The 23,728-nt window shown below is 56.4% G+C and overlaps 8 protein-coding genes across 8 annotated transcripts; 4 read left to right on the forward strand and 4 right to left on the reverse strand.

Moving 5' to 3' along the window:
* Positions 1 to 176: 176 nt before the first annotated feature.
* Positions 177 to 3,205, forward strand: CABS01_14429 (SAFF domain-containing protein; the record flags this gene model as incomplete). Its single annotated transcript, XM_060547768.1, has 6 exons — positions 177 to 215; positions 421 to 513; positions 587 to 672; positions 737 to 1,392; positions 1,448 to 2,455; positions 2,505 to 3,205. The coding sequence occupies 6 exons, from the start codon at positions 177 to 179 to the stop codon at positions 3,203 to 3,205; spliced, it is 2,583 nt and encodes an 860-aa protein (XP_060393277.1).
* An 813-nt stretch (positions 3,206 to 4,018) lies between these two features.
* Positions 4,019 to 6,659, reverse strand: CABS01_14430 (spindle assembly checkpoint component MAD1; the record flags this gene model as incomplete). The annotated part of the gene is made up of 2 exons (XM_060547769.1): positions 4,019 to 6,214; positions 6,282 to 6,659. 2 exons carry the CDS (start codon positions 6,657 to 6,659, stop codon positions 4,019 to 4,021), a joined length of 2,574 nt encoding a protein of 857 aa, XP_060393278.1.
* A 1,411-nt stretch (positions 6,660 to 8,070) lies between these two features.
* On the forward strand, positions 8,071 to 9,714 carry CABS01_14431 (uncharacterized protein; the record flags this gene model as incomplete). The annotated part of the gene is made up of 2 exons (XM_060547770.1): positions 8,071 to 8,091; positions 8,161 to 9,714. 2 exons carry the CDS (start codon positions 8,071 to 8,073, stop codon positions 9,712 to 9,714), a joined length of 1,575 nt encoding a protein of 524 aa, XP_060393279.1.
* A 972-nt stretch (positions 9,715 to 10,686) lies between these two features.
* Positions 10,687 to 11,335, reverse strand: CABS01_14432 (uncharacterized protein; the record flags this gene model as incomplete). The annotated part of the gene is made up of 2 exons (XM_060547771.1): positions 10,687 to 10,747; positions 11,013 to 11,335. 2 exons carry the CDS (start codon positions 11,333 to 11,335, stop codon positions 10,687 to 10,689), a joined length of 384 nt encoding a protein of 127 aa, XP_060393280.1.
* A 1,991-nt stretch (positions 11,336 to 13,326) lies between these two features.
* Positions 13,327 to 13,506, forward strand: CABS01_14433 (uncharacterized protein; the record flags this gene model as incomplete). The annotated part of the gene is made up of 1 exon (XM_060547772.1): positions 13,327 to 13,506. One exon carries the CDS (start codon positions 13,327 to 13,329, stop codon positions 13,504 to 13,506), a length of 180 nt encoding a protein of 59 aa, XP_060393281.1.
* Positions 13,507 to 14,923: 1,417 nt separating this feature from the next.
* Positions 14,924 to 15,576, forward strand: CABS01_14434 (uncharacterized protein; the record flags this gene model as incomplete). Its single annotated transcript, XM_060547773.1, has 2 exons — positions 14,924 to 15,067; positions 15,133 to 15,576. The coding sequence occupies 2 exons, from the start codon at positions 14,924 to 14,926 to the stop codon at positions 15,574 to 15,576; spliced, it is 588 nt and encodes a 195-aa protein (XP_060393282.1).
* Positions 15,577 to 17,025: 1,449 nt separating this feature from the next.
* On the reverse strand, positions 17,026 to 19,161 carry CABS01_14435 (bacterial alpha-L-rhamnosidase domain-containing protein; the record flags this gene model as incomplete). The annotated part of the gene is made up of 1 exon (XM_060547774.1): positions 17,026 to 19,161. The coding sequence occupies one exon, from the start codon at positions 19,159 to 19,161 to the stop codon at positions 17,026 to 17,028; it is 2,136 nt and encodes a 711-aa protein (XP_060393283.1).
* A 988-nt stretch (positions 19,162 to 20,149) lies between these two features.
* Positions 20,150 to 22,910, reverse strand: CABS01_14436 (uncharacterized protein; the record flags this gene model as incomplete). The annotated part of the gene is made up of 2 exons (XM_060547775.1): positions 20,150 to 20,912; positions 20,974 to 22,910. The coding sequence occupies 2 exons, from the start codon at positions 22,908 to 22,910 to the stop codon at positions 20,150 to 20,152; spliced, it is 2,700 nt and encodes an 899-aa protein (XP_060393284.1).
* Between the last annotated feature and the right edge of the window lie 818 nt (positions 22,911 to 23,728).

Raw genomic sequence — 23,728 nt, forward strand, 5'->3', positions numbered from 1 at the left:
CCGTCTCGCAGGACAACCCACCTTCCTCACACCTCACGACTTTCCCACGATGCGAATGTTTCTCACTTCGCCCACACCTTTTCCCGCATCATAGACAGCATCGCTATGCGCGCCTTTTCTCTCGTTGCTTGCATTCATCGTACATGACTTTGCGCGCGCCGCACTAATTAGACACAATGGATGATCTCGCGAGGGCCGAGTACCCGGCCATGCTGGTAATGTTTCCCCCCCTCCCCCATTCATTCCCGTCAATCCGTCACTGTTTCCCCCAGTGGTTGGAAAGGCCCTCCTACCGGGCAGAAGCCGAGGTCGGGCTGGCTTTCCACAATCCACCTCACTGCGACTGGTGTACTTCCATTGCAATGGCAGGAGCGCATTGTTTGCGACTTGTTTTGCTGACTGTCATTCCCCTTTGTTTAGGAGCACCTCCAGCCCATGCAGGCCGTGAACGTCCTTACCGATCGTGTGAAGAGAATAAACAAGATCAACACCGAGATCGCAGACTGGTTGCAGGTAAGGCACCACCCACGATGAACAGAATGCGACAGCACAGGACAATCCCAAGCTGACCTATAACCCTACTCAGGAACGCCGCCGAGTTGAAGATCAATACGTCCAAAGCCTCAAAAAATTGCTCGCCTTCAAGGTCCCCAACAGCTCGTCTGAGCTTGGGTAGGTTGCCCGACCATTGCATTCGGGATTTAGCAGTAGGACCGTATACTGATTAGCTGAGTAGCGTCTTTTCCGGTCCTTGGGACAAAATCCTCCAATCCGTCGACTCAACTGCCCACTCCCACCACGTTTTCGCGAGCCAGCTCGAAAAAGATGTCGAGGGTCCCCTGCGTAACTTCTCGTCCCGCAAGGAGATGCAGAACATGCAGACTATCACCGCCAACTTGACCTCCATGGCCCGAGACCTAGAAGATGCCCAGAAGAAGACTGAAGCCTTGGCTCGAAAGGGCCCCAAGACGAACGCCCAGAAGATGGCGGATGCCACGGCGAGACTGGAGTCTACCACCCAGCAGTGGGATTCGCAGGCTCCCTTCATATTCGAGACCCTCCAAGCCCTCGACGAGCAACGCGTCAATCAGCTGCGCGACCTGCTGACGCAATACGAGACCCACGAAAGCGACCAGGCGCAACGAAACCAGAGCCGCGCTGCTGACACCTTGGCTTCCATGCTGGAGATCAGCACCGAGCAAGAAATCGCGAGCTTCAAGGAAAGGATTCTGTCTGGCAGACCGAGGTTGGAGAAGAGGGCCACGGCGTCTAGACAATCCTCTAATGCCCCCACGAGCCAGACTCTGGCACCACCTCCACCGCCGCCCAGCAGTCTCGGCCACCACGACGATGACGCAAGCGAACACTCCGGTCTGGGCGAAGGAAAGAGCGGTATGTTGCCCTATGTAATGCCATCCAGAGACTGCGAGACTAATATGGAGCGTAGAGTCGAAGCTGCGAAGCCGAATCGGCACGATGCTCGGCCGCCGCCGGCAGAGCGTCCACGGCGGATTCGGTCAGATTTCTCCCGGCAAGGGCGGTGTCCCTTCTTTCGGCCGAGGCCTTAGCAGCAGCCATAGTAGCACTCACGTTCGCCCCGGCCTTTCTCCCCGAGCATCGTCGAATAACCTGAACGAGACGAACAACCGCCTCTCCGCTCTTCCCGAAACACCTGACTCTCCCAGACCACCTCAGTCCTCCGGAACAGACGGGCCGCTCCATGAAGGCACCAACGGCTTCAGCAACTTCCAATCGGATAGTGCTCGGTTGGGTTCTTCTGCTGGTCCCGTCAACGGAAATCACGACACCGATGCTTTGGATGTTGCTCCTCCACCCGGTCCTCCCCCGTCACAGGGCAAGGATTCCCAAGCCAAGGACGACGAAGGCTTCACGATCCGGCCACCCGATAATGATCCAATTTCCCAGGCTCAGCGCGAGGCTGCCGAGGAAAATGAGCAAATGTTCAAGCTTAACATTGCGAGCTCGCCTATCGCCGAGGAGGATGCCGATGCCAAGCAAGCTGCCATGTCGAATGTCGCAAACACGCTGACCCAGATGGCTGCTCCGTCACGCAAGCTAGGAACTGTTCGAGGACGTAGAGACGTGAGAAATACCATCTACGTCCCGCCCCCTAGCCTGCCTGAACCCGAGCTCACCAACGAAAACCCATTCCCAACATCGCCATCATTGCCAAGCCAGTCGTCCAAGCCCACGACCGTCGCTGCCCTCACATCCGAGGCAAGCATTGCCGCAACATCAGACACGCAGTCGATCCGCTCCGCAAACTCCCTCGTGAGCCTCGCGCACCTCAAGCATCCCGAAATGCACCAGCCTGGACTCAACGCCTCCGTCATTGAAACGGTGTCCGCAACCTTTGAGGATGGAACCGTCAAAAGCGCCAAGGTTCACGGTGAAATCGCGTTCGCCTACCATGCAACTGGTGATACTCCGCAAGGTGAGTCAATTTTTCATTCTGCAGACTTCAAAATGCTAACTTTGAACAGAACATGAGACGATCAGGATCAACAATTTCCCCAGCCTTGAAGTTATTGGACCGAACCGTATCTTTGTTCAAAACAGCCTCGGAAAGTCTGACGAATTCAACTTGGACGTGTCGCATCTCAACAAGACATCCACAGCGTTTACGTATAGAGTACACGCTGGCGATGCCGACGGCTCTGGCTTAGCGGCGCAAGTTCCTCTGCTGATCCGCCCGGCTTGGAAGCCGCAGGGCGACAAGCTCGGACTTCTCTTGCAGTACTCCCTGAACCCCGCAAGTAACCTTACAGCTCCTGTTACACTACAGAACGTCGTATTCGTCGCCACGTACGAGGGTGCCAAGGCTTCAGGCGCCCAGACAAAGCCGACAGGAACGCACCTGAAGGACAAGCATCTGGTATACTGGCGCTTGGGCGACTTGACTCTCACAAACGAGACACAGAAGATTGTGTGCCGTATCGTGGGAGCTGAGAACGCGGAACCCAAACCTGGCCACATTGAAGCCCGCTGGGAGCTCACCCCGGAGATTCTGGGTAGCGGCATCAGTATTTCCCGCCTGGAAGAAACCAAGGGCAAGGGCAAGGATGAAGATGCCGACCCCTTTGCTGATGACAACCCGACCTCGCCGGCGCTGCCAGCTGATCAGCAGTGGGTGGACGTGAACTTGGTGAAGAAGATTACTAGCGGCAAGTACGAGGCTAAGTAATCTTTGTAGCCATGAACTTTTGAAATGAGGAAGATGTGGTGCGAGGTGTACATACCCGTTCAAAGTGGTAGACTTTGTATTGCCATTGGAAGACAGACCATTTTACATAGCGAGCGCATGGCAGGAGAGGAAAAGAAGACACCCCCCGGATAATCATTTTGTCTGGCTCAGTCACTTGTTGATTTTTACCTCCCCATCTTCTGTCTGGTATTGGATTTTCGAGGAGTATGATCTCGCTGTGGGACCATCCCTTTGACGACGGAGACGGATTGTTTTGTAGGGGGGGCTTTGCTTGTAGGTAGTTTCTGTACCGATATGATGAAGAAAAAAGAGATTTTCAAGATATCCGGTGTCTTTACTCGTGTGTGGCTTTTACCAATTGGGTGAGCTGAAATGCGAAGTGTCAAGTGCAAAGCGCAAATAGTGTGTATGAACAAGGAAAAAAAAGCCATTGTATCATTAAGGATAACTATCCGTCAAGCATCTGCACCCTCAATACCGCGTCTTTGGGGCGTGAGGTGGAGGTATCATCGTGATATCAAAACATGTACAAGCCAGCCTCCCATTCGAGGCTATTTCTCTCCTTCTTCCGCTCTCGAACCTCCTCATGTTCCGCCGCGCCACGTCTTAGCTAGGTAGTAGTTATAAAAAATATGTAAGTCGTGGAGAGCAGCTCTTTCGCTGTCCCGGCAATGTGTACGCGAGAGCCCCTTCTTGTCTCCCTCTCCCCGGACCTCTGTCTGCCGTGTATTCTCCCCTATGACAAACGATATGCAGCAGCCAGCAAGCTCCAATCATCATTCCTTCTTCTTTTTACTCAGTCTGCATCTGATTCCTCGAATACTCTTCATAAAACTCCAACGTCAGCGCCGCCAAGAACCCAGGAATACACCCCTTCTCCCTGACCCAGAAGCCAATCTGATCGCCAATTCTTCGGGCAAAAGCGCTCCTCGGCCCGCCGCCGACCTTCATGGTCCCCTTTTCGCCGTCAAACACGATGGAGTTCTCGTACTCGTCCGTCTGGGAGGGGTAGAACGTCGACTCGACGCGCATTTTGCCGTTGGGCATGAACATGACGGTCCAGCCGAGCGTGGAAAAGATGGCCTCTTTGAACTCGAGGGATTTCTTAGACCAGACTTCCTTGAGGCGCTTGGCTGATTTCTGGGCGGATGCGGTCTCGGCGCGGGCTTCTTCCACCAGGCGGTCTGCGGCATCGAGCTGGGATCGCGGGACGAGGTCCACGTTTTCGTTGTCGTTGAGTTGGGCGAGGAGGTCGGCGTTTTCCTGCTCGAGGGCTTTGAGTTTGGCGACTTTGATGGCTTCGTAGTCTGACGTCGGGTTCGAGCGCAGAGACAGGACGCGGGTTTTGGATTGTGTTTTGAGGGCCTTGAGCTGGTCTTGCGTGACGGCGAGTTCTTTTTGGGTGAGGGCGTGTTGGGTTTGCACGGCGGCGAGCTGGTCTTGGAGTTTGCGGGTTTTGCGGGTGAGGAGGCCGAGTTGTTCCTGCGCGGCCGAGGCGTCGTCGTTCTCGTCGCGCGGGCGTTTTGTGCCGGCTGCTGGTGTTGGGTCTGCGGCGGCTGGTGGTTTACCTGCTTCTATGGACGACATTTCAGTGTGGAGGGCTTGTACCTCGCTTCTGTACTTGTCGACGAGGTCTTCGAGCTCCTGGATGCGACGGGCGCGGGTCTCGTCGACGGCCTCGGGCTGGAAGGCCTCGTCTTCGGCGTCAAAGGTCTTGAGCTGGGCGCGAAGGTATTCTACCTCCTTGACGGCCAGTACACGCTGGCGCTCAGTGCGAAGGCGGGTCTTATCGACGTTTTGGGGGGCTGATGTGGCAGACTTCGCGTCGGCGAGCTGGGACTTGAGGTTGGTGATTTCTTCCTGGCAGGACTTGATTGAGGACTCCTGGGCAGCGAGCTCGGCTTGTAGGGAGCCCATCTTGTCGAGCTGGGCGGCGTTGTCGTAACGCTGCTCGACCAGGGCTCGTGCGACGGCTTCAGGGGAGTCAAATTCGAGATCGCCGCTGCCGTTATCGGTACTGGCGAGATAGCCCGTCCAGGCAATGCGTTCGTCCTCAAGGCGCTGGCGCTGAATGTGTGCCTCGGCTAGCTCCGTCTCGAGGGACCGGGCGGCCTCGAGCTTACGTTGAAGGGATCTCTTCTCCTCTTCGACGACCTCGACGGCCCGGTGGATCTGACGGAGGTGCTTCAGCTCCGAGAGCTGCTCGCGGTTCGTGGCCTCGAGGCTGCGGATGTGCGCGACCTGCTCCGAGAGCTCGCGCTTAATGATGGCCATGGTGTCGGCATCGCCAGTCTGAGCCTTGAGGCGGAGGACTTCCGATTCAAGGTCGGCTACGTGGTTGTCCTTGTCCACGAGCTGGGACTGGATCTGCTGAAGAGCGGCCTCGCGGGCCTGACTTTCTTGTTCCAGCTCCTGAGTCGACTTCTGGGCGGCCTGGAGCTGCATTTCGAGGTCGATTGTCTTTCTCTCATTGATGCGCGCGGCTTCGTCTTTTGAGCTTGACAAGTCTTCCAATTGTTCCTGTAGTAAAAGGGCCTCCTCTTCCGCGTCGCGCGCACGCTTCTCTAGGCTCGTCTTTTCCTGTGCTATGTTCTCGCGGAGATCGCTCAACTCCTTTTGGGTATTCTCCAGCTGGCGCGCGGCCTGGGACTTTTCACTCTCGGCGGCCTGTTTCGCTGTGAAATCTGCCTGGGCGCGACGGCGCTGATCCTCGAGCTCGGCATTGTGTCGGGCGTCGGCCATCTGCTTCTCCTGCTCAAAGGTGCTGATGGTGTAGCGCAGCGTACCCAGCTCGGCCTTGAGCTCCTCAATGACCTGGCGCTGGGACTCGTACTCGGCGGCATCGGGGGGCGCCATGTTTTCTTTTGAGCTTTCGTGGGATGAGGCGCGGACGGAGTCGGGAGCGGCGAGACTTGCGCGCGAGCCTGGCCTGCTGTTGGCATCGCCGCCGGTGAACAGGTTGTATGTTGGTTGTGTTGCGCGAAAAGTCTAAGTTTCGTTGTCAGCGGGCCAACGTTTCTCTTTGTTTTTGTTTACTAGAGGCAACCAAGCGTACCCTGGATTCTCTCAAGGAAGTATGGGGTCTGGGAAGAGCGCTCCCGCCGGTGCTATTGCGGAAACGGTTTGTGACGGAGGCGCGCCTCCCTGGAGGGTCGCCCGAGGGGGTATGCGACCTCATTGCGCCGGTGCTTTGTTGAAGAAGCTTCTTCTTCTTCTGAACGCGCCCTGAGGATCGGCCAATGTTTTGGCGGTTGTTAACGGCCGGGGATGCTGGGGATAGAGTCACGTGATGTAGCATGGAGGGCCCTGCTGTTTGTGGTGTCGCTGCACCCCGCGGTGAGGCACGGGAGGGATGTCGCTGGCTCTTCCTGAGCAGCATGCCGATCTCTTGCGCCCTCCTCGAGTCTTCGTCTTCGTCTATGATGTCGGACATGATGAACTGCAGTATTGATTTACAACATGAATCGGATGAAATCAGAGTTTGGAGCGGAGGGAATTGATAGTGTATTCTTAACTGTAAGGTAGGTTGCGATTATGTAGTGAGTAGGTTGCTGTCTGTCTTTTTTCCCAGCAACTAGTAGAACAAAAAAGCTTCAAATCGCTCCTTCCCTATCACGACGGGCTACTCCTGCCACTTTCCAATGTAACTAGTTACATTGCTCTCTTGGTCTGTCCCTTTCTTCCTGCCTCAGGCAGAGCCATTGACCAAATCTTCTTCCAAACCTCATTCATAGTATTCCCATGACTTTTCGAGACATGAAAAATGACAGCATCGCCGAGTTTGGCCATTTCGAGTGAGGATATCATCTCATCAGGGAAAGACGGGTTTCGCCAGTTGCCCATCCATTCCACTGCCGGGTAGAGCCAAGCGCCATCATGCGGCAACGATGAGCTCGTTTGTTCTTATCAAATACTCACCAAACAGGCATCCACAAAGTCTTTCAGTTCCACCATTGTCCAGCTGCGTGAGACTACTCCATGGCGTAAGACAAGCATCAAAGGCTCTAGACCCAGTGGTCCTGTGGCTCAAACTAACAAACGGGTAGAGAACAGGTACGAGAATAGTACTGGGGTATTTTGGGTGACAGGGAGCAGCTGCACCATGACGTGATGGGCACATCCCACATGCGTTGGAGCTTGTTCCTGACTTGGCGACAGCATGGACCAGGATCCGCTCCGTGCCCTTGCGACTAAGCGTTGCTGTGCTCTCCCAAGCTCCGATGCTCAGAAGCAGATTTCAACGATAGCTTCAACTTCCGGATTACCCCCCCTTCCGCAAACCCCGACCAAACTTCCCAAACGCCCACACCGAGCCGAACTCCCGAGCCTAGAAGTCCAATATCACGATTCCTCGATCAAACCGCTGCGAAGGAGAAGCTCGGCCAATTGGGGCATACGAAAGGGGCCGTTACTCAGCACGAGAATCATTGTCCGGGACAACCGAGCTCGAAACCACTGCGATCCCCTCGGCAAGAGCGTATCAACGTTCACTCAGCCTTACCCCTCGATTCGTACACAGAGAATTATCGTAGGATCTTTGGATAATAGAGTCTGCTGCTGGGCCGATTGGAATACTGAGCACAAGGCTGAGCCTGGCTGCGACGACTAAGCTTGACGACCCGGTCTAAGCCGAACTGGGTTCCAACTAGTTGCTCTCGCCTCGAGAACATCAGTGTGCCCGCCTCTTTCGAAGTAGTTGTTCTGTTTCTTTTGAGCAGGTGGAAGTCACAGGCAGTCTGGAAACTGTTGCTTCTATCCTCTTTCAGCTCTTTCTCCCTTCAACCCAACATCGACTACCCAAAGATCAACACTCAAAATCCCACCATAAACAGCAAATCGCCATCATGACGCTCTCGCGCCTCCTGGTAAGCCCCATATCCTCTCCAATAGACTGCGAATAAGCTAGGAACGACCGCGGCTGATGCGCAGGATAGCTCCGAGGCAATCCCAGCCAGGCGCTTCGAGCCGTGGCCGTGCCTGGCCTTGCGCTCAGCTTCTCCCACCAAGCTCGCTACTACTCAGCGGACGCCGGCAAGAAGGACGAGAATGTGGCAAGTGAGAGCAAGCAGGAGGATAGCCCTCCTCCTTACACTCACCGTGGCTCCGCGATCAACTTCAACTGGGGTCGGGAGAAGAAGGAGAGGACAGGTCCGACTCTGTCGGCGGACAACTGGGAGGAGCATCCCGATGCCAAGATTGAGGATTTCGAGGAGCTCCCCTACAAGGAGTTTGGCATCAACCAGCATATGGAGGTCAATGCCGAGTTCAAAAAGGTCCTGACCGAGGTTGTCCGGGAATTCCGCGCTCCCGTCATGTACGCCATGGCGTACGGCTCAGGTGTCTTCCCGCAGTCCAAGATCAGCCGTTCTGTGTCGGACGAAGAATTTCGCGCTGTCCACCCGAAACCGTCTCCCTCGTTGATGGAAGTGCAGAAAGGAGGCCCCAAAATGATTGACTTCATTTTTGGTGTCACCCACACCCAGCACTGGCATTCGCTCAACATCAGACAGCACCGTGACCACTACTCTGGCCTAGCCAGCTTCGGTTCGGGCCTCGTCTCTACCACCCAGGATCGCTGGGGCGCAGGTGTCTACTTCAATCCCTACGTCACCAAGAAGGGCATGCTCATCAAGTACGGCGTCACATCCATCGATAACCTCTGTACCGACCTCTCGACCTGGAACAATCTGTACCTCGCGGGAAGACTTCACAAGCCGGTTAAGATCCTGCGTGATCACCCCCGAGTTCGCCTCGCGAATCAGGTCAATCTGATCTCGGCGGTCCGCACGGCTCTTCTACTTCTGCCTCCCAAGTTCACCGAGAAGGAGCTCTTCTCTACCATTGCCGGCATTTCCTACCTCGGTGATCCGCGCATGTCTCTCCCCACCGAGAACAAGAGCAAGATCTCCAACATTGTGGACAACAATATGGTCTCCTTCCGCAAGCTATACGGCCCGCTGCTCAATACTCTCCCCAATGTTGACTTCGCCGACGGAGCCGACCAGCAGAGCAAGCATGTCGCTGACGCCGAGTACGACGGCGCCATGTACCAGGACATGGACCCTATAAAGCGTGGCAACATGGTCCGTCGCCTGCCCAAGGCCTTCCGCTCACGCCTCTACTTCCAGTACCAGAAGAAGTTCATGGTCCCGACTGCTGAATTCAAGGCCATGATGGATGCCTCCAAGGACGAGGACGCCGTGAGCTTCAAGCGTCGCGAGGGAGGCGGCTTCGAGCAGCGTATCGTCCAAGATGAGCCCGAGGAGCTGCAAAAGTCCATTCGCAAGGTCATTCGCCAGACCGTAAATTGGCCCGCAACCGCCCAGTCAATCAAGGGCTTCTTTACCGCGGGCGTCGGCCGTTCCGTTCGGTACATGTCTGAGAAGATGACGAAGTACAACGAGGGCAAGGCGAAGGCCAAGGCCAAGGCTGATGAGGAGAAGAAGCAGCCCACTGAGGAAGCAGAGAAGCCCAAGAAGGAAGAGTGAGCGCACCCCGACGTGCGATCCGCGAGTTACACTCGCTAATCCGGTGTGCATTTCACGGCTCCGGCTTGACGCCTGACGACCTCTTGATTTGGCGACAATCTCGCAATTGGTACATACCGAACTACCCATCGACGCTCTTGGCCTCGACCTGTACATTTGGCAAAGGGGGCACCACTCAGAGCATTCTTGTACCTCTGATCATCGGAGTTTACCAAGGACGCTCTGTGGGATTGTGGTCTCCTGGCCCCTGCAACTGATTCTTCGAACTTGCCCTACTCGACCCCTTACCTGGGGCTTTCTTTTGTTTTGCCTTGCTTCGGACAACCTGCATCAGCATTGGGGTGTGGTACCCCGGATTAGAATTGGAAGGTGGGCAAAAAGGGAAATTGGGCTTCACAAAACCTCTCTCCGTACCTTTTACGAGAGGAGGAAGAAAGGCCTTGAATTTTGGTGACCCTTCTGACTTCTTAGGAAGTGTCGAAAGGGGGCTATTTTCGTTCGGAGAGGACATTTGGAAGCGGACCCCTTTTTGATTGACGAGAGAGGATGAAATTTGGCGTTTTTGAGGGCATGTAACAAGAGTATTCAACGGGAAGCGAAAATGCCCCGAAAGCCCCTTTGGCAGATTTGAATGAGGTGCGATGAGATCGCTCAAGATTTATAATGGCTGCAATTCCGGACGCGCTTGAACGTGATCTCTGTGTGGTGATGAGCTAGTAAGATTTCGGGCCGCCCAACATTATTGACATCTAATGTGTGAAGGGGACTATGACAGTATCGAAAGACCAATAAACGCTCGAGAGTAAGTAAGTATAGACAAACATCCAACCACGGCAAGTCTCTGGCAATGATTCTGAATAATCAGGGAATTATTACTACAGGCTATGATCGTAGGCCCGGGCTACTAATACAAGAGGTATTCGTTACATCATTCATCTTTCTGACTTTGTGTCAGAAGATGCTTTTCGGAATTTACCACTTCTTCTTGGCGTACGAAGCGGCACCGTCAATCAACTTGTCAGTGAACCCCTCGCTCTTCTTCTCCTCCTTCTTATCCTTTCCTCCGCCGCCGAGGATCCCGCCGAGGAGACCTCCGCCGCTACCGCCGCTGCTGCTGTTGTGGCTGTCGTGACTGCTGCCGTGGCTGCTGTGGTTGTCGTGGCGGTCGTAGCTATCGCGTCGGTCGTAGCTGTTGCGGCCTACGATGATGTTAGCTTCACTGTGTCCAAAGTATCGAAGCGAGTGAAGAAGGGGTAAACTTACGTCCGTGGGAAGAGTGGCCACCAGAATGTCCGTACTCTTCACGGCCACCGCCGTAGCCACCGCCACCTCCCATACCACCAACCATGCCGCCGCCCATACCGCCTCCGCCGTTGTAGTTGTCGCGGGGACCGGGGCCGCCTCCCATGCCGCCGGAGGGACCGTAGTTGTCTCGGCCGCCGCCTCCGTAGCCTCCGCCCATGCCGCCGCTCATACCGCCGCCCATGTTCTCGCGGCCGCCTCCGTAGCCGCCGCCCATGCCTCCTCCCATGTTGCCGCCGCCGTAGTTTTCTCTAGGGCCGTCGTTGTAGCCGCCGCCCATGCCGCTGGAGCCGTAGTTTTCTTGTCTTCCGCCGTGCATTTTGGTTTTGGGGTGGGAGTGTGTTAAGTGCGTGGGTCTGTTGGTTTAGGATATGAGATCTTAGGATATTGTAGTGCGGTGATGATGAGTGATACTCGGATGAGATTGTAGTTGTGTTGGTCGTTGTGGCTGTGTTTGATGATGGTGAGAGAGAATACCAACTTGAGGCGCTTCAGAACAGATGCCTTTATACTTTGAGCGCCTCTACTGTCTTCCTACAAGTCCGTCATCGTGGCCAAGGAACGCGTCGACGTCCGTCATCGACAGTGCCGTCACCCTGTTTGCGACGAATGCCCACGTCTCCATGCAACAGTCTGCCATCTACGTCAAATCCCACCACCGGCCCGGGGTTCTCCATTGAAAGTACATCACCAAGCATCACACTCCCGACCCCGGAAAAAGAAGCATACAAAAACACTGGGGAAGACGACGTCAGAGCAGTCCGTAGAGGGGGCAAGGGTAGTGTCATTGCAGCCTTCACTTGTCTGGACTCGAGCAATTCTGGTCTCCGGAGTCCAGAGCAGACAGAGCTGTGAGGGCTTGTGGGGGGGACCTTCCGGGCCAAGTGCCGCGTGACTGCCGTGTAAACCGTCTTGGTATTCTGGATTTCCTTGGTGGAGATGCCTCGATATACCGGATTCATTATCCAGGGCGTGCCAGGCTCTGGGCAGGTTTCCTGCGGCGGGTGCGCCGTTTGAGCCTCATTGTGGGCTCTGGTGACATTCTAGCCTGCCCTGTTACGCTTCCATGTCTCCATGTCAGCAAGCGTACCCATCCGTGAGTCTCAAAGGCTGGAAAAGGGCACAAGGGAACGTGCCGTGAGCCGCAATGGTGTGGCCCCCCCATCTGATCTCATAACGCGACGGTCATTTCCTGACGGAGTAATTGGCCGGCCCGCTTTCTTGACGGGACTCGGGAGAGGCGTATCCTTTCGTAAGTCTATCACATTCGAAGACTTCTTTAGTAAAGTAAAACACTACAGTGGTGTTGAGACTCGAGAGTTGGTCACTGGTGGCGATGTGGGGACAGCAGAAACCGGGCTGACTAGGAGGAAACTTGGATGGGTGCGCCACTGGTTTATTTATGGAAGGACCCTGCTTTTTGATCATCGTACTGGGTGTGCAATTTCATGTCCAATCTGACAGTCCTTCTTGACATTGTCCCCTGGCTTACTGGAGGCAATAAGAGATGTCGTCGATTCAAGGTGCGTAAGGACAACAGGAAGGGTTCATGGCTTCGATTCCCGTCACGTTTTTGACCTGGACGGTTTGTGTTTCCAGTGACATCGTTTCGTTGCGACGCTGGGGTGAGTTGATGGGATGACGCAATGGCATTTCTTGGTCCGATGGGATGCTCCGCCAGCTCCCCGTCAGGCCCGTTTGCCGGTTACCGTTTGCCAAGCAAACGTCACTAACAGTTTTTAACGGTCAATGTAATCTGATCTACTCCGTAGTGTGCCAGCAGGTTCTAGCTACTGCTCTCCGATGCTTTGAGTACTTTTCAACGCTTGAGCAATTGGCCAAATTGCTACTCTACGGGTTGTCAATGCCTCGGGCGTACGAGTCTTGGCCCCTGGCAAAGCCCTACCGACGGGTTAGACTAGGTAAGGTACGGATACGCTATGTGAGCCAGTAGGGCAGCAGGGCTTGGTACGGACTACGGAGTAATTTAGCAGAGTCCATCGGGGAGTTCATAGCGGGAGAGACAATCCGGGATCTTCCCGCGACTCCGCCAAGGGGTGGGATGCCAAAGACCGGCCCTAGGCTAGGATCGGTGGGGGAGAGGGAAGAGGAATGATGGCGTTTTAGGCGTTGAAACTATCTTCTCTTTGGATTCTGGCAGTTTGACGTGTGGTTTCTCAAGGCCTGTCAAGTTGGGTCTAGAAACTGGCTACCTAAACATGGTTGTTGATGTGATGGAATTTAATGCCCAGATATTGCCAATGCCCCCATGTTCTGCTCATACAAAGTTCAAGGGCAGCACCATCATCCATGAGAAAGAAAAGATTCTTCCTGGATGGACCTTACTCCAAGGACCTGCCCCGACCACGCCGTCGCATGCATATTGGCCGGAACCCTCATTTTGTCTTTTTTGCCCATTCTCATGCAGCGCCGCGCCGCACAGCCCACCTGGCGGACATTGACATTGTAGAAACTGAGATATCTGAGTAGAGACGGAGGGGGAAATGTTTGTTCTATCTACTGTAGAGTATCGTGAGTGTGTGTATGGTGTTGGGGCGTTTGGAAGACGGACAGTACGGAGTACCAGCGCATGGATGCATGAGGGACAGCCCAAGAGTCGAAATAGGGAGAGAGAAAAGACTTGATCGTTGGCCCAATGCCTCTCCCTCCCGTGCCCCGTCCGTCCAAACATCGTCAATGGATTTCCATCTGAGCTGAGTGTCTGCAAATCCCCAAATCCCTCGGGCTTGCGTCTCTCCCACCCACCCATTACGTTTGTCCATCCTGGATTGCGCCCACCCTTCCTTGCCTGGACATGCTTGGCGCTGTTCCTTTTCGACTTTCCATTCTGGATTAAGGCGGGCGGGCATCCTTTTGCCTCCCGTCCTCTCTACTTTTTCTTCAGTTCTATTCCAGTCGTCAGCAAACCCCCGCAAGTCTCGTGTCCAGTCAGAGCTTGTGGTTGTTTCTTTCCTTCTTCCCTTCCCTTCCCTTCCCTTCCTCTTCTTCTCGACGTTGAGATCCTGGGATTTCTTCAAAGAGACGACCTGCTGGATCGGTTACACCGCTTATCCCGGCCGGATACCTACGACCCTTACCTTACTCTTCGAACCCGACCACCACCCACCCATCCACTCACCCTCCATTGTTCCCATCATCCTGCAGAGCTCTCAGAAAAAGGACGGTAACAACGGCTAGAAACCCACAACCTCGCAGTAGTTCGACCTTCCCTTCTGTAGCGATTTGCGCCCGCCCGCTTTCTTCGTGTTCCATTTGCTCAAATCTTCAATCGCCAAGCAAACACCCCGCGGGCCACACCAGGGGAGCTTTCATTCTGTCAAGTGGTTGGTTGGGGCGTTGAAGGCGAGAAAAAAGGTTCTAAACAAAGAAGTCCAAACGAATCAATTCGACGGCAGCTTTCCCAACCTCCGCCCAATATTGTCCATTTTCTGGTTTCTTTCTTCTTTCTCTTCTTCTTCCCAACCTCCCGACCTTTGACTTCAATTCTCTTTCTCTCCCGTCGAACGGGCCGTCGTCGCAGGTGCTTGAATCGGCGAACTTCCTAAAGCTTTCAAACTACGGTAAAGAGAATCGACGCCTAGACGCCGCACCCGAAGGCAATTCAAGCATCCCGGGAATCCAATTCTCTGGCCGGCCCATCCGTCGCTGCCACTCACCGAGGCCGTCGCCATTGAGATACCACCACCCTCGACAAACAACGACAACCCCGATCCCGACCGACCGAACGAAGACCGGCTGTGCCACCACACTCGAACCTCCAACTTGTCAAAGCAAGCCGCATAAGCCAGACCTCCTGGGTACCGCCGCATGATTCCACGACAGAGAGGCCCCCCGCAACCTCAACCTCGCGATCGAGGCGAAACCCCCTCGCCGCCGTCAACCCAGCATGACGCGCCCGCGCATCCCCGCCCTCTACGGCATCCTCCAGTTCTGCCTCCGCCTGACCCTCGTCGTATTTGAGGTGTGCGCCCTCGCCGCCCTCATCACACTATCGAGATATGGCTTCCACTTCCCGCTCGGATACGTCACTGTAAGCTTGACATGCATCATTCTCCTAACTATGTACGTAGACTAGCGACTAATTACCCCAAAAAGTCCGTCTCAGGCATAATCTTCTCCATGGCCGAAATGGTCACCCTCGCAAACTCAACCCACCAGATCCCCCGTATGCGCACCGGCGCCATCGTCGTCGGCGACTTCGTCCTCTTCGTCCTCGGCCTCGTCGCTTTCTTCTACTTCATCATCCTCAACGGCTGGCGTACGGGGAGCCCGGACCGCGAGTACCGCGCCTGGCGCGAGGATCCGCTGCGCGTCGAAAAGGAGACGTGGGCGCCGTGGTACATGTGGCTGCAGCTCATCGCCGCGGTGCTGCATTTCCTGTACATGGCCATGCACTGCGTCGACGCGTGCAAGGAGGGTGGGCCGGAGCAGCAGCGGCGGAGAAGGGCGAGGAGGCGGGCGAGGGAGGTGGAGAGGAGGGAGAGGAGGGCGGGTATTGGGAGTAGTGATCCTGAGACGGCGCAGGTGGTGCCGAGTTGATTGTGATGGCCCTCTTGGGTTACTGGCCGATCTTTTGCATGAAGAGTATTTTTTTATTGGATTTGGGGATGGGGTGTTCTTGGCGTTTAGGAGATGAAAGGATAGGGAGATTTCATGAGACATGGACAGACAGATTCGGTGCGGCCTCGAGCAAGTGCTGGTCTTGGCCGGGGGAAGACGAATATCCACGCTCGTGGAGGAGACTACTAAGGGAAGAAACCGACATGTCTCCTTCTTCGCCTGGAGAATGACACTATTCGGACATCATGGCGCAGACACAGAGAGATATTGGATATCCGACAGCCATGTCGTGATTCTAGGTGATGGCTCATCAAGCTCCTATGGAACATAGAATTCCGAGTAGCCTCCAGCACTTTCACACTATTGTAGGCACAAAGACAGAAAGATACCCAGAATTATCAATACCCGAGCTAGCACAGTTCATCATACAACCTCACTTTCTCTCTCCTCAGTACTCATCATCGAATCGAATCTACACCACCCGTTACCAGCGTCGTACGTCACTTCCGTCGGATCCGGGCTCTCAGCTGTGTACGCCCCTCATATGACGGCCACATTAGCGGCGACTTTTTACGAGAGTTTAGGGCTGTTGCGAGAGGCTTCGGACCGTTTGAAACGTTGGCCACCTTCTGCCCAGTGGTCGCGGCTTTGCGGCGCATGTCTAAGAAAGTCAATCCACAGGTCGTCGTCTGGTCTTTTGGAATAAAGGTCTCGTGGCTTCATGTTTACTTATCAGGGGCTCGGCATTTCTCAACGCTTGCCGAGTTGAGAAAACGAGAAAACGGAATCGAAACAAACGGCAATCCCTTCATGGTCCTTTTGACTCGCCAAAACTTTCATTACACGTACAACCGACAGCTTGCTTGGGCATCTCGGCAACCTTACGAGCGCTACCATTTCTTTTCTTGAGGAAACCCCGTGCGTACCCCGAGGTCTAGCTCAGATCCCGCTTGGACTGCGCCTGTGTGATGGATGTCAAAAGGGCCATGGTCCCTTGACATTCGTACACAGACATTTGGGACCTGGGGCTAGTAGCTCGCCATGGGCGCGCTCGCGAGCTAGTGAAGCATGTCTCGGTATTCGAACAGCCGGCGGAGCCAACAGGGCCGCGGAGTCCCGACGTGATTGGTAGGTATCACCGCCGGGTATCCGGTGGGAAGAGATCATCAAGGCCACGGGGGAACCAGAGAGGCCATCTCTTTCTTCGAGTCCAAGGGACCAAGGAAAGCCGTTTAAGTGGGTTTTCTTATCGACGAGCGGAGTGTTCGGGCCTCGTATTTGGGCGAAAACCTCGTATTTCAATATAATGGGGTCCTCGGGGGTAGAATCATACACACATTGCCCAAGGGGTCAAATATCTACTACACATCACAGCCAAAGAATGCCTATCTACCACATTACTTAGCATCACTGTCCGCGTTCACGCCGTCACGGCCCGGAGGCCGCGCGTCTCCTCCCCCGAGCCTCCGTCCCCTTCCCACACGCAACCCTCGCACTCCCCTTTCCGCCCTCAACCCACCGTCCCTTCTCGGCCCCGAGTTGCACCCATCCCCTCGTGCCCTCGGGCACATCCCACTCCACGCTCGCAAACCCACCGCCCTCTTCAACAACCCACTTGGCACTGAACCTTCCCAGCGCCGTCGTGAACCCGGCCTCCGCCTCCGCCGGCAACCCCTCCGCCTCGCCGCCAAACGAAGCCGGCTTCAGACTCCACTCCCGGCCCGCGGGCGCCGTGACGCGCAGCCCGACGAGGTACTCCGTCATCGCGCTCGTCGGACCCGAACTCCACCCGTGCGCGTGGCTCACGTAGCTGGGGTCGTCCGTGTACCCCCGGCCCCTGCGGTACCCGAACGTGCCGTCGACGAGGTACCCCTCGATCACGGTCGAGCCCGTGCCGTTGGGGTGGTTCAGGTACCACCCCCAGCTGTCGCGGACGAGCTGCATCGCGCGGTCGGGGCGGCCTGCGGCGAAGTGCGCTTCGATCTCGATGCTGGAGATGAAGGGGGAGACGTTGCCTGGCAGTTCGGGGGAGGCTGGGCCGATGGGGGTCCAGTTTCGGGTCAGGGCTGTGGAGATGGAGGCGGCTTCGGGGCTGGAGGGGGAGACGAGGTTGAAGGCTAGGGCGTAGGCGTTTGCGTCTTGGGGGTAGAGGGTGCGGTTCTTGTAGCCGTCGATGAAGGCTCCCTTTGTGGGGTCCCAGAGGTGGGTGAAGATTGCTTTCTTGAGGGAGGCTGCGCGGGCGAGCCAGGTTTCTGTGAGGTTTGTCCCTGCTGGTGCTGTGAGGTTTGATGTGCGAACGGCGGGAGCGAGGTCCGCGAGAAAGGCGCCAGTGGTGAGGGTGCGGTAGAGGAGCATGTTCGGCGCGCTGCCATTGAGTGAGTTGACGTACCGGGCCCAATCGCCCGCGGCCGTTGCATTCAGGATCCCCGTCTCGGGTATGATCTTCCCGTAAATGTAGTCCATCGCCTTCAGGTACGTCGCCCAGTTCGCCGCCAGCCAGTCCGTATCCCCAGAGAAGAGCACGTAGTTGTACGCGCCGATCATGGTCCACATGTGGTACGCATCGCTCGTGGCGTCCAGATACGGCGGGCCCGCGCGGGGGAAGATGCCCGAGTCCCGCTGGAAGTCAAACATTGTCTGGATGGCGTTGCGCGCGGACTCGAGGTCGCCGGTGCTGACGAAGGCGGAGGGTACGGCGACGCCCATGTCGCCCGGCCAGATCCAGCGGTCGCGTTTGGCGCCGTCGAGGAGGAGGGAGGAACCCACGCCGAGCCAGGCGTCGTTGGACCAGCCGCCGGACGTGATGTCTTCTGTGAGGACGCGGCCTGTCTCGGGCGGTGCGGCGTTGGTTTGGAGGGTGTAGGCGCCCGAGTACCAGATTTTGTTGAGGAGGGGGTGGGAGGAGTGGAAGTAGCCTTGGTAGGCGCGGAGGTTGGACCAGGTTGGTTGGAAGACGATTTCGAGGGAGACGTCGTCGATTGTGAGGGTCTGTGACGAGGTGTTCGTCATGAGGTAGAGCGTGAGGTATCGGAAGCCGCCGCGGAGCTGGGGGAAGGGGACGGTGTAGGAGCCCGGGCCGGGGACGGTGATTTGGTGGGAGAGGGCGCCGTCGACGGAGATGAGGGTCTGGCCCGGGCCGCGGTAGTTTCCGTTGGAGTTGTCCGAGTACTCGCCGATCCAGTTCTTTGCTTCCGTCCAGGCGAGGCCGAGGGTCACGGGCTCGGTGGTGTTGCCGGTGCCGGTGCCGGAGAGTGTGTAGTTCACCGAGGTGAGGCCGCCGACGAGGACGCCAAAGTCGAAGACGAGCGCGGAGCCATTGCCGGTGAGGGTTTGTGACTCGGGAGAGGGGAAGGAGGCGAGATGATCGCCTGTTGCGAGGAAGAGGATGGACTTTGGGCGGGCTGTGCGGGAGTCTGGGGCGTATATGTTTGCGTCCCAGGGGCCTGGGAAGGATGCTTCTGTTGGGTGGGTGCAGGTTGCGTTGCGCCAGCAGGATTGGGCTGCTGTGTTTGTGAAGAGAAGTGCGAGACAAAGGAGGAGAGAGGACGATGAGGAGGAGACCATTGTGGACGGATGTGGTGCGGTCTGGCACCCTGCCTAGTCTTGAGTCCTAGACGTGAGGCGGAAGAGAGGTGAGGTTGGTCGGTTCGTGATATGTTGTGCAGCTTCATGGGCTTTTGGGGTGGTGTATCGCGGCATTGCTACCCCGAGGCAAGCGTATTGATGTTGTTTCTCTCCTGACCCAAGTACTGGGGATTCAGGTGATGTCAATGCCTCGAATTAGGCTAAGTAGAGAGTCCCCGCAGGGTCCCTCTGTCCTTGGTGTCATTGTCATCTCGGGTCCGGGTTTCTTGGTGGAAATGGCGGGCACGAGGTGATGTGGTATTTCCTCCGGCCCCATGGGGTTCGGTGACTTCGGGTCAATGATGGGTGGTTAGGTTTGGGGAACTTTCTGCAGTTCTGCAGCCGAACACGAGTCGTGGTTCCTTTGGATCTTGAGCAGGGGGCAGACAGGGTGGGAGTCGATCGCTTGGCAGAGAGAAGCAGGGGAGTCTCCGGCAATATTCAAGGAACAAATCAAGAGAAGAGAAGGGGAAGAAGAAGAGAAAGAAGAGGATCAATGGGAAGAGACGGAGGAGAAGGGTGCGGGGTTGAAGGAGGAAGCTAAGTTTGTGGGGTAATCTGGAGAAGTGGAACATTGTTTCTTGGCGTCCCCTTCTCTTAGTTGCTCTCTGAGTTGTGTTAGGCTAGTTCATCTGAAGTTGTCACCATCTGATGTTTGAGTTGACTTGTCCACACTTGAGTGACTGGTCTAGGTTCCAGATAGTGATCGTCGGTTCAGACTCCGACCCTGCTTTCTGGTTTGGTGAAGGTCTTTGCTCTACTCAGATTGGTCCTGAAGAGCTAATGGGAATATACAATGCCAAGCGAAAGTGTTTCTCCATCTCAGTTAATTGACAACTGAATAAGAATAGAATTTACAAGGCTGGGAAGCCCCGCGTGTCAAGATCTAAATATATACTAGAATTCAAAGTATAATCCAACAACTATGTTACGCCTTGGAGATGGTGACCTCAGTCTGTCCGCCAGACAAGTCAACGAGATATCCTCCTCTGGCCACGCTCGCCCCAGACACCGTAAATTTGGCATCACCCGACGTCGTCTCAAGCCAAATAACAGTCGAGTTGGCCTTGAGGGCCGCCTCAGACGCCGCAGCACCAACACTCAACTTCACCGTCTGGCCCTCGCGGTCGTAAGTAACAGTCTGAATAGCACCGGCGCTGAGATCAACCTTCAACCCCAAATCCGCAACAAATACCCGTCGCCGTACCGCGTCCCTAGGCTCAGCAACCACAGAAGTCTCAGTCGACGAGACGACGTTGCCGCCAAACACGACCTCGCCGTACGTCGCATGGTTTACGATATACACGCCCTGACCGAGACCCAAACCCAAGAACCCGAGACCGTAGTCGCCGGTATACGGATCCCAGGCCAGATGCTCCGGGAATGAGTGGAACGCCGCCGAGGGGCAGCCCTCGGCGTCAATGTTCGTCAGGGGCGCCGTGTTGCCGGCGAAGGCGACGCGAAGGGCGTCGACGTCGGACGGGTTCCGCTCGAAGTGGTGCAGCATCGGCAGCGAGTTGAGGCCGGAGCCGTAGTGGTGGAGCTGGCGCTCGATGCCCTGGTTCTTGGCGCCGTAGAGGAAGTCCCAGTAGCGGCGGGCGTTGCCGTTCCAGCCCCAGTGGGCTACGGTGGGCATGTAGGCTCTGATGCTGTTGATTGCTTTGATGGCGGTGTTGTTGTGGCCAAAGTACCTGTTGCTTCATGTTAACTGTTGTGTCAAGAGTTTGGTGATCTGGGTTGAAAGAAGCTTACTCGGTCCAGTAGTAGACGCCTTCCTGGCCAGTACTATCCCACGCCATCTCGCTGCCAAAGGGAACAGCCAGCGTCTCCCAGAACTCGGCGCGGAAGCGCATGTTGGCTTCAAAGGTAGTGGCCTCCTGCGTCATGTTCTCCCTCTTGAGGTCCTCGAGCAGCTCCGCAAACACCGTCTCGCCCATCAACCCAGTCAACCCGTAGTCGCAGTCCGCCGCGCCGTTCTTCATGCAGTGCGTCACCGTGTTGTACGCCTGCGTCAGGTACCAGGTCCAGTCGGCGCGGGTCTTGACCTGCGGGTAGTCCCTCGCCACGCGGTACATGGACCAGTACGCCACTACGGGATGGACGTAGTTATACGCGCGGACGGTGGTGTACGCTCTCTCTTTAGTCCACGACGCCCAGGAGGTCCAGTCACGGGAGGCGTCATAGGTGTAGTTGACGGCGTCGGGCTGGTAGAAGAAGGTGCTCGCGCGCACGGCAAAGGTGTCGTTGGCCGGCTGGATCGTGCCGACAATGGTGTCGTGGATGAAGTCGTCCAGGACCGCGACCTCGGCTTCGACAGGCTGGACGAAGAGCTTCGTGGCGGCGGCGACGTAGGCGCCTGTGCCGCCCTCGTCACTTAGACCCGCGATCCAGACGCGCTCGTCTTGGGTGACGATAGCCTTTGCTTCTCTGTCGTAGCCCATGATGGACGGCGCGCGGCCAAAGGGATCCGAGGCGTCGGTGAAGTGCGCGGCGGTGGTGAGGAAGTGGCCCAGGTCCGAGACTGTTTCCGGCGCGGGCTTGGTGATGTAGTACTGCACCACCTGCGTCTTGCCGTCCTCGTAGGTAATTGTTACCTTTGCGCGGCCCCAGGCGCCGGCGGTCGGCGTGAGGAGGTACGGGGAGCCCTTTGCGGCGGTGTCCTGCTTGATGGTGAAGGCTTGGCCGTCCATGGTCTTAACCGGGGACGAGTGCGTGAGGTAGAGTCTGGCTGTTAGATCGGTGGGCACGACGTAGCCCGGGATGCCCACGGCGAGCGGGATCTCCGCCTTTGTGACGGCGGCCTCGATGGTCTGGATGCTCTCCGCGGCGACGAACCTGAGTCCGACAGAGTATGTTTCCCCGGCCTCGAGCGTCTTCGAGGTGGGCGTGTTCCAGGGCGTCGCGCCCTTCCACTCGGTCTCCGCCCACGCCTGGGAGTGAATCATCCACTCATAAGTGCCTTCGTAGGTCTGCGACTGGTAGTAGTAATCACCCTGCGGCTCCCCAAGAAGTCTCCACGCCTCGAACGGACTCGAGCCCAGCGGCGCGACCACAAGGGCGTTGCCGAGGCCCTTTACGGGGGAGACGCGGACGTAGCCCGCATCGAGACCGATGTACGGGTCCGCGAGGGAGCACTTTGCCTGCGTCTCCTCGGCCGACGGGCGCGAAAAGATGTTGTTGATGGCGAGAGGCAGACCCAGGGCGCCGAGCTCGACAGTGCCGTTGGCGGTGTTGGTCAAGTTGACTCTTAGAGCGAGGCCGTTGCCGGCGGGGAGCCACTCGCGCGTGACGGTCAAGGGCACGCCCGCGGGCAGCGTCGCGGCGAGGTCTGCACCGGCAATCACGCCCGGGGCGAGGTCCGCGAGGGCTTTGACGGGCTTTCTGGCTTGGGCGGAGTCGACGGACGTCCAGTTGCCAGCGCCGTCGAGCTTGAAGCGGAAGGTGACGTCGCCGATGTGGTGGGCGTAGTTGAAGGTGAGGTTGGCGAGGAGGTCCGAGGGGAGGAAGTCAAAGTCGGTTCCAGGCTTGAGGGAGGCGAGGGTCTGGGAGTCCTTGACGAGCTGGCCGGTGAACTGGCCGGCTTTGAAGTCGAGGAAGCCGTTTGCTACGCCGAGATCATCGCTGGACTGGCCGTTGACGAGAGACGTCAGCGCCAGCGTGAGGGCTGGGAGGAGCTGTGTCCGAAACATCGTGAATGATGTGGCTGACCGTTTCGATTTGATCGATCACAACGATGGCTGATGCTTATTCTAACCAAGGCGGGAGGCGCATTCTATTTATCACTGAGTACTCCGTATGGGCACTACGAAATGCCTCCATCATCAGTGAGGTAGCATTTCCTGTACTGATCTGCGTCATGGACCGCTAATTTCCCCATGGTTTCATGCGATCTGGAGCCCGTCACCCATTGTAGAAGCTCGGGAACCATTGATACGAGCCAGGACGCTCTGACATTCGGTCGCATCGTCTGACCTTGCGCGCCTTGTCGGCTATTACCCAATGATCGACAGGTCCGGTTGCTGTTCTCTGCAATCTGGCGAGATGGAGGGGTTGCCGGATGTAAATGTCCATGTACGTGAGCGGGGCGGCTAGTCTTTACTTTGCGAGTGCGGATACGGGAATCAAGTCGAGGGTATATTAGTGCTTGTCTTCCGTCTCTCCCCTTCCATTCGTGGAGCCTTAACGTCCCCGTTTGAATTGCAATTAGTTCATTGCTGGGGTAGCGAGTTTAGATCGGGACTGAACCCGAGTTGCGTACTCCGTATGTACTGTTTGGGTCGATCGGTCGCGAGGATGTTGGTTGCAACGTAGCTCCACTAACCAGTCTGGGGTGTAAGTTCTGTTGATTATCTGATAACTTGGCGCCGCGGTAGCGAATGGCCTAAAGAGGAACAATGCAAATTGTCAACCTAGAGTTGCTGTGGTAAAAGTCTTGCTTCTTTCAACTTGGCTGATTATCAAAGTATAAGGTTTTCTGGCTTATGTGGGATGTTTCACCACACCGAAG

This window comes from Colletotrichum abscissum, assembly GCF_030869225.1.
Source record: "Colletotrichum abscissum strain IMI 504890 chromosome Unknown Scaffold_54.1, whole genome shotgun sequence".
Taxonomy (NCBI): domain Eukaryota; kingdom Fungi; phylum Ascomycota; class Sordariomycetes; order Glomerellales; family Glomerellaceae; genus Colletotrichum; species Colletotrichum abscissum.